At 62.7% G+C, this 7,548-nt stretch overlaps 1 protein-coding gene across 2 annotated transcripts in view; it reads left to right on the forward strand.

Annotated features, from left to right (window-relative positions):
* The first annotated feature begins 493 nt into the window (after positions 1–493).
* The window catches only part of SDK2 (sidekick cell adhesion molecule 2), a 55,282-nt gene continuing 48,227 nt past the window's right edge, over positions 494–7,548 (forward strand). For both annotated transcript variants that reach the window (XM_019515969.1, XM_019515976.1), the window contains exon 1: positions 494–665. In XM_019515969.1, the coding sequence (XP_019371514.1) occupies positions 586–665 (80 nt within the window). In that variant the 5' untranslated portion in view covers positions 494–585. The remainder of the gene's footprint in view (positions 666–7,548) is intronic.

The following is a 7,548-nucleotide window of genomic DNA, read 5'->3' on the forward strand; positions in this document are numbered from 1 at the left end:
ATCCCAGAAGTCACGGTGAAGGACTGTGGCTTGCAAGTCCTGCTGAAGTCTCTGCTGCGTGCAACGCTGCGGGGTCCAGCCCATGGGTCTCCCACCCATCCCTGGACAGGAGCTGGTGCCTGCTGGCGGGGTCTCGGCAGAAACCACGTAACGCCGGCGTTGATGTCTAGCCGGGCGCGTGGCCGAGGGCTGCGGTGTCCAAATGGCGCGGCCTGGAAGTGCTCGGCTGGTAGCAGGGGAGCGTGGCAGCCCCAGAGGTTGCTGCAAAGCAGCTAAAAATAGGATGCTTTCCCCATCTCACCCTTCCCTTCACGCAGGCCCAGGGACTCTCGGCAGCAGCCAGGGAGAGGGGAAGGGGCGTCTGGGTGGGAGGGAGGTGCAAGTGCTGCGGGTATTGGGGTGAAAGGCAATGACAGGGGAGGTGCGGATGCAAGACGCAGGTCAAGAAAGGGGCTCTGCGCGTCGCTAGCCCCCTCTCACCCGTGCCCCGGTGCTTCCCTTGCAGATGACGTGTCGCCCTACTTCAAGACGGAGCCGGCGCGGAGCCAGGTGCACCTGGAGGGCAACCGCCTGGTGCTGACCTGCATGGCCGAGGGCAGCTGGCCCCTGGAGTTCAAGTGGCTGCACAACGGCAGGGAGCTGACCAAGTTCTCGCTGGAGTACAGGTGAGCCCGGGCACGCGCCCATCTGCCCCTTTCCTGCGGAGAGCCGGCGGCCGGCGCCCCTCGAAGAGGCTCCGGGGAGACCCCAGGCTCCAGCTCTCCCCGCTCCGTGCTGCCAGCTGCCGTGGGTGAGCCCGGCTCCAGACCCTGGCAGCGAACGGCGCCAGCCCCGGCATGGGCCTGGCCCCAGTCCCGTCTGCCCCCGAGGCAGAGACGGGGCGCTGGGATCTCGGCGCTGGAGCAGGGGGATGAGCGGGGCACGGGCATGTGCCCAAGGGTCTCCAGTCCCTCGTGACGCCGGCACCCAGGACCCGGCCCCGGCCCCGGATGGAGCGCGTCGGCCCCTCATCAGTCATTCAGCCCCACGCGAGCCGCTCCGGTGAAAGCAGCCCTCACCTCCGAGGGCTTCTCGTTGCTGTGGCAACGCCTCGTCAACCAGGCAGCGAGCGGGATGTGCCCTCCCGGATGGTGACGCCGGGGCCGTTTGCACCCGGGAGGGTGGCTCGGGGGCTCCCTGACTTTGCGTGACCGTGGGGTGCAGGGGCCGTGGGGTCGGACCCTGGAGCTGCTGGCTTCCCCGGTCCGTGCCCGGGCTCTGCTGGGGGGTCTGTTCCTTCAGCTGAGCTTGCAGGGCAAGATCCCACCCCGCATCTTGGGATGCCACTGCCCCTCCCCAGGTTGCACCCTGGATGAGCCCTTGGCACAGCTGGTTGCATGGGGTCAGCACCCAGGGAGACAGTGAGATGGGGCATGAGTGTACCCGATCCTGGGGTACGACCTGGGCCCTGCCAGCCACGGTGCCGGGGACCAGGAGCCGAAAACAACCAGTTGAGAGCTCCCCATTGAACGATGGGGAGCTCCGGGGACGGACCCCTTCCTGAGCCCTGCAACCCACCAGCAGTGCCAGCCTTGGTGCAAGGGCTGAGTTTGCCGCTGCCTCCTCCCAGGGCTGGATGTGACCTGCTGGGGGTCCAGCCCATTTCCCAGACAGGGGCACAGACCTCGTTACATGCTGGGATTTGTGCAGTTCCTGCCTGCGTCTGATCCCCGCGCAGGGCTGGAGGGCCCCGCACAGCCCCGGCTCCCCCAGGCCGGCAGAGACGCTCAGTGTCGGCGTGGGAAGAATGCAAAATGTCAACCATTAAATTGGATTGTGGGAACGCCGGCAAGAAGGGGGCGGGGGCGTGCAAAAGTGCAGAGCCCGGGGAGTGGAGCCACCTCCGAAGCAACGTGCTACCTGCTGCTGCGAGTACGAGGGGGAAGGGGGGAGCCTGGAGCATCCACGGCTGTTGTGCTGCAGCCTCTGAAGTGCATGGAGCAGGCTTGCTGCAGGCAGTGATGCCCACTGGTTAGCCCAGGAGAGCGTGGGTCTGGTTCCCCTCTCTGGGAGCAGGGATGTCCTGGTGCTAAGTCTGGATTGAGGCCAGGGCATCAGGTGGTGAGGGAATCAGGCTTAGGACCTAGACGCCTGAGTCCTTTTTCCAGCTCTGCCACTGACTTGCTGCCCAGCCTTGGTCAAGCACCTTTCGATTGTGTGCCTCAGTTTCCCCATCTGCAAAACAAGGACAGTGACCCCGTTTTGGAAGTGCTGTAGCTGCAGGGCACTGCACTGTCGCGTCTACCTGCCTGTGATGCCCAGAGCTGGCTCCTGGCCGGGGAGGGTGGAGGGAAGAGAGAAAAGAAACCTGTGGGGAGCGGAGACCCAAGCAAACCGAGGGCTGACGTGCAGCTAACGCAGCCCACAGCTGCTCTGCAGAGCATCACCCGCCTGCCGTCTCCAGCCCAGCCTGCAGCATCACCTGGATCCATCCCGGCCGGAGCTGCCCGTCCCCGGGTCCCCTTGGAGAGGGCTCGGACGGCATATCTGGAGCCCGACGGCTGCTGACGAGGAAGCTGGAGTGCCGGAATTAGTTATGATGGGCACAAATTGAATTTTAATAAAGATGTAGGTGGCACAGAGCCAGGCGGCTACGGCAGTGGGAAGGTGGTAATTAAAAGTTAACGAGTTTAGTGACGGGCTAACCCTTGGAGAAGGGAGGGCCGGCTCCAAGGGCTGGCGAGAGGCAAGTGACAGCCTCCGAGGCTGGGCACAGGAGTGGAGATTGGGCAGCGGAGCCGTGCGTTTCGGCGGAGGTCTATGGACAGGCTGGTCGCATGGAGATATGCACCTGATCCTCGCTCCCGTGGGCACCGATGGGCTGGCATGGGTCAGCACCGCCTGCCCCATGCTCCCAGGGGGCTCGTGGGAGAGGAGAGCGGGGCTCCAAGGCAGGTTGCAGGCTCTTGTCTGCAAAGTGCAATGTGGAGATCTGTCGGTGCAAGGAGACCGGCTTTGGGATCCCTGCGCAGAACAGCGGACCCAGCCCCACGCCCTCCAGCAGCTTTGCTGGGTCAAGTCAGGGCAGGCCTCCAGGCCTCGGTGTCTTCCTTTGCAGGTAGCGAGGATGCCGGCAGGGCCTCAGGTGCTGGTGCTTGCAATGGGAAGAACTGGAGAAGCGGGGGAAGCGTGCATGAGTGCCTGCGCCCTGGAGCAGAGACTCCCATGAAGCGTGCAGGGCCGTGCGCACAGGCTGCAGCTGCAACAACCTGCCTCCCTCCGTCTTCCTCCTGCACCATCCGGCTCAGACATGGCTTTGCCTCTCTGAAAGGGCACCAGCTCCCAGGACTCCCAGCTCGTGCAACTTCCCACCGCTCATCTCTCCGGCACCCTCATCCCCGGCATTGCAGCATGCAGGTCAGGCGCTCGGATGCCTTAATGAAAGCCTCTGCGGCCAGGAGCCTCTCCGCGGGTTGAGGATGTTTATTTCTCTCGCACAAAAAATTTACCATGCAGATGAGCCGGGGCTGGTAATTCATCACCGGAGAGTGTCCTGTTCCAGGCCTGCTGCCACCCCGAATCGCGCTGCTCATCCGTTACCCGCGGATGGACCCGCTTGGCCTGGGCAACGCAGGCTCGTCTTGCTCTCCCACCCCATCTGGCACGGGGATCTCTCGGGCACCTTGAGGATTTCCCTCCTCCTCTCCGGGAGCCCGTCAGCCCCTCTGCTAGCAGCTCGGAGGCTGGGAAAATTTAATTAGATCTTAGACTCGCATATGAGCTTCTCCAGATGCTCCCACCCGCCCCAAATCTCTGCATGACTAATCCTCCGTTTTGGGTTTCATCCCCAGCCTGAATGTCTGCAGCTTCCTTTGCTGGTGCAACATGCTCATTTGGTGCCCTCCTGTGAAAGCCCCTGTGCAAGACCATTGCCAGCCCAGAGATTGGAGCGTGCATCCTTCATCTCCCGTGTCTCCGAGTTGTGTCCCCAGGGCTGGCGTGGCGCTCGGAGCCGCCCCAGGCACCTGCCGTTTCTTTCCTAGAAGGAAGGCTGCATCCGCCAGCCCCGAGGGCAGCATCCTGTAGCCACAGAAAAGCTTTCTGGATGATGAAGCAATCAGGACTCATGGTGGAGGTGATATCTTTTATTAGACCAACTCGATTTTTGCAAAAAATTTTGAAACGGCGGCAGAGGTGAGAAGCAGGCGACAAACACGAGTCCTGGCTGAACCCCCCCCAGAGAATAGCAGCTTGGAGCAGAAGGCTTGCGACCGCCCCGGCTGTGCTGATGGTAGCCGAGAGGGTCTGGGATGAGTGGTGCGCGGGCCTGGGCTCTGCACCGGGACCTTTGCTGGCACAGGGTGGCCAGAGGCGAGTTGTGCGTGCTTGGGGCTGTACAGTAACCCAGCTCTGCACCTTTCTGGGTGATGTACAGGTCGAGGGCATGTGATGCCAGAGTTTGGAGCGAGAAGACAAGCAGGTAGCACCCCCAAGCATCCTACCTTGGACCGGGGAGCACAAATACCCGGCTTGTTGCTCCAGCCTCCCTCTGCGCGGCCCAGCTCAGCTGCTCCCTCCCACCCCTACTCCGCAGGAAGCCGGCAGATTAATGCCCGTGCATCAATTATTCAAGGGCTTATTGTCCTAGCAGGACTGCTTGAGCCACGATTTACAAGGCTGCCGGAGCTCTTGCAATTAATTCCCCGGCCGCGCGAAAGCGCTGCCTCGGCACGCGGGACGGCTCCGGCCACATGTGTCACAACGCCGGCGTCTCCAGGCGGGAGCTAATTGAGATTCAATCGGGCCGTTAACGTGCGTTGATGAAGCACCGAGGGGGTTGTTAAGGACATATTGAGTGCATCCCGCTGCGGATGGCACGTTGCATGTGTAGGTACCGGGACGCACGCGTGTGTCAGATGCCGGGGGCTGTTAAACCCTCGCTAAGTGTGTTTTAATGCTCACTTGACATTTCATTATCACACAATAACTATTCAAATACATGTCCCCCTCTAGAATTAATTAGTCATTAGACAGGAATGTAAATCAAAAGGGCCGTGCCAAGGCTTTTAGCTCCCAAACCCATTCCAGCTGCCGCTGCCGCGAGTGGTTTGCGTCTGAAGCGCCGCACGGACTTTGCGCTTGCGGGGCCTGGAGCTGCAGCGACCTGGTGGCACCGATGAAGCATCCCCGCCCACGGGCACCGGGACCTTCGTGGGGACGTCTTGAGCCATCGAGGTCTGGGCACCTCCGGATCCGACGTGCTGCCAGTGGCAGTTTCTGCAGCACGGGGGGCAGCTGCATTCACAGGGAGGGAGGGAAGTTGCTCCCCGGCCCCTTTTCCAGCAAGCCAAGGCAATATTTCTCCTTGGGCTGCTTGGGGCACGTTTCCTCTCCCTGCCCTGGTGCCCAGGGAGGAAAGGAAAGCGCCTGCCGCTGACGTTGATCTGCGTCCGTAGGATGTAAAAGACCGTTATAGAGCCTGGGGACGCAGCACGGTGACAGCTTAGGGGGTGCAAGGACACCCGGGACCCTTCCAGCCCATTATCTGTCCCTGAAGGACATGTGGAGGGGCTTCATGAAGCCACCACCCAGGCAGGGCTCCTGCAAAGACGGCTGGCTGGCTGGGGCAAGGTGTTGTGCATGCCTTGCTCTCACTCAGCCATTGCTCTGCTCTGCAAAGCCGACCGGCTCAGGCAGGCCAGGCTCAGCCCACTCCAGAGGAGTCGGACCCCCAGCTTCAGAAAAGTGCCCCCCAAGTTTCCAGGTAGTTTCCTGACCGCTGCAAGGCAGTCGCCCGGGCCCTGGAGCCTGGCCTTGGCTGTGCCCTGTTTGCCGGCTGGGTTGGCCCTGCTTTCTCATGGCAAAGCCCAGGCCCAGCGCTTGGAGGGACCCCACGAGAGCCCATTGCCCAGGCGGGCAGCGCGGCGGGGACGGGGGTGAGCGCAGCCGGTTTGCAAGCCCCTGCCTCGGCCCTCCCTTCTCCGTCCCCCTCTCTCCCGAGGCGGCCACGTCCCCGTGTCAGGTGCGGGCATGAAATCAGTTACGATCCTTTTAACGCCAAGCGCGATCGGGAAGGGAATCAAATTAAACCCAGCTTGGATAAAAGCCTCCACGGGCGCCAGGCAGCAGAGAACAAAGTCCCTCCTCTCCTTTGGTTAATCACTGCGGGCCAGGCTGCGCTGGATAATTGATTTCCTTTCTCGGGGCTGTTTCCATCCGTTCAGGTGCGTGCCAAAGCTCGGCTCTGTGATGTTCCCGCGGTCTCCGGTGGCGCGGAGATGCGGCCCGTTCATTGGGCCAGTGAGGGGGTCATCGGCTTGCTTGAGTCTCTTCATCCCCTTCCCTGCGGCCAGTGGAGACTTGTCGGCCTCGTGCCTTGTGTTTTGCAGAGAGGGAAGATGGTGCCCAGCGCCTGGGTGGAGGAGGCAGTGGCCTGAGATGAGGGGCTGGTGTTGGCCTGAATATCCAGGAGGGTTTGGGCACCGGATGTGAGCGCTGGGTTGTGTATAGCCCCGGTGAGGGAGGTTGCACGCGGGCTGTGGGCATGGGGCTCTGCCGGCATCACGTGTCTGTGTGTGTTTCAGACCACGAGGCACAGATACACGCACGCCTCCTCATGCACACTCACAGCCCGTGTGCACGTACACGCCTCCGCATGCATGCAGCACGTTGGAGCCTGAGCTGGCAACGAGAGGAAGGGACCCAAGCGTCCGGGGCTTGGTGGCACGAACTCAGGTCACTGCCGTTGGCAGGGACGGAGCCGGGTTAAGGGGTTAGGAGCCGAAACCCTTGCCGGGAGGACGTGCCAGGTAGACTGCCCGGGTGTGGGGAGCTATTGAGGGGGGAGCTGCGGTGCTAGGAGCTATCCAGGTGCCTGCTCCCAGCACCGTGGTGCACACTGACCGCCTGCGAGCCCCTCCTCTGCCTGCTTCTCTCTCCCAAACCCCCTTCCACATGCTTGTCCTGGTGTTGGTGCCCTGTCGCGTGCACCTGTGGGTGCAGCACCCCTGCCACGCCAGGGAGCCACGGCCTCTTCCCACTAGAGCCCAGCTGGAGGCAGATGCGGTGTGCGACCGACGGGGGAGAGGGGTAGCGTGCATGCAGCTGCGTCTTTGCACGCGTGTCCAGGCACACAGTGCGTGTGACCGAAGGAGCACAGGGGTGGGGGGGAGAAGGGCGCACACGTGGAGGCACACGCCTGTGGAAGGGAGCGTGCTCAGACCCCAGCACAGGGCTGTGCCAGGCCTGGTGTGCATGCACGGGTGTGCATGTGGTGGTGGCGCGGCAGCAGCATGGTGATTTATTAAGGAGGACGCAGCAAGGAGAGCCTGCCTGTTCCTCCCGGCGTCCCCGTCAGCCCCTGACAGCTCGGCGGCATGGAAATGTCTTATTTAAAGCCCAGAAGGATCATTTTGGAGATCAGGCCTGACACTCAAGGACTCGCTCCCGGGTTGAGCTGTGGACACTGCTCCGGCTGTGCTCCCTGCCACCCACCCCTGCCTGCAGCTTGCGATCTCGGGCACGGCTTGCCCGAACCGGGGTGGGGGGATCGCAGGGGGGGGGCCAGCC

The sequence above is a fragment of the Gavialis gangeticus genome, unplaced genomic scaffold, assembly GCF_001723915.1.
Source record: "Gavialis gangeticus isolate Ggan-Ray unplaced genomic scaffold, GavGan_comp1, whole genome shotgun sequence".
Taxonomy (NCBI): domain Eukaryota; kingdom Metazoa; phylum Chordata; order Crocodylia; family Gavialidae; genus Gavialis; species Gavialis gangeticus.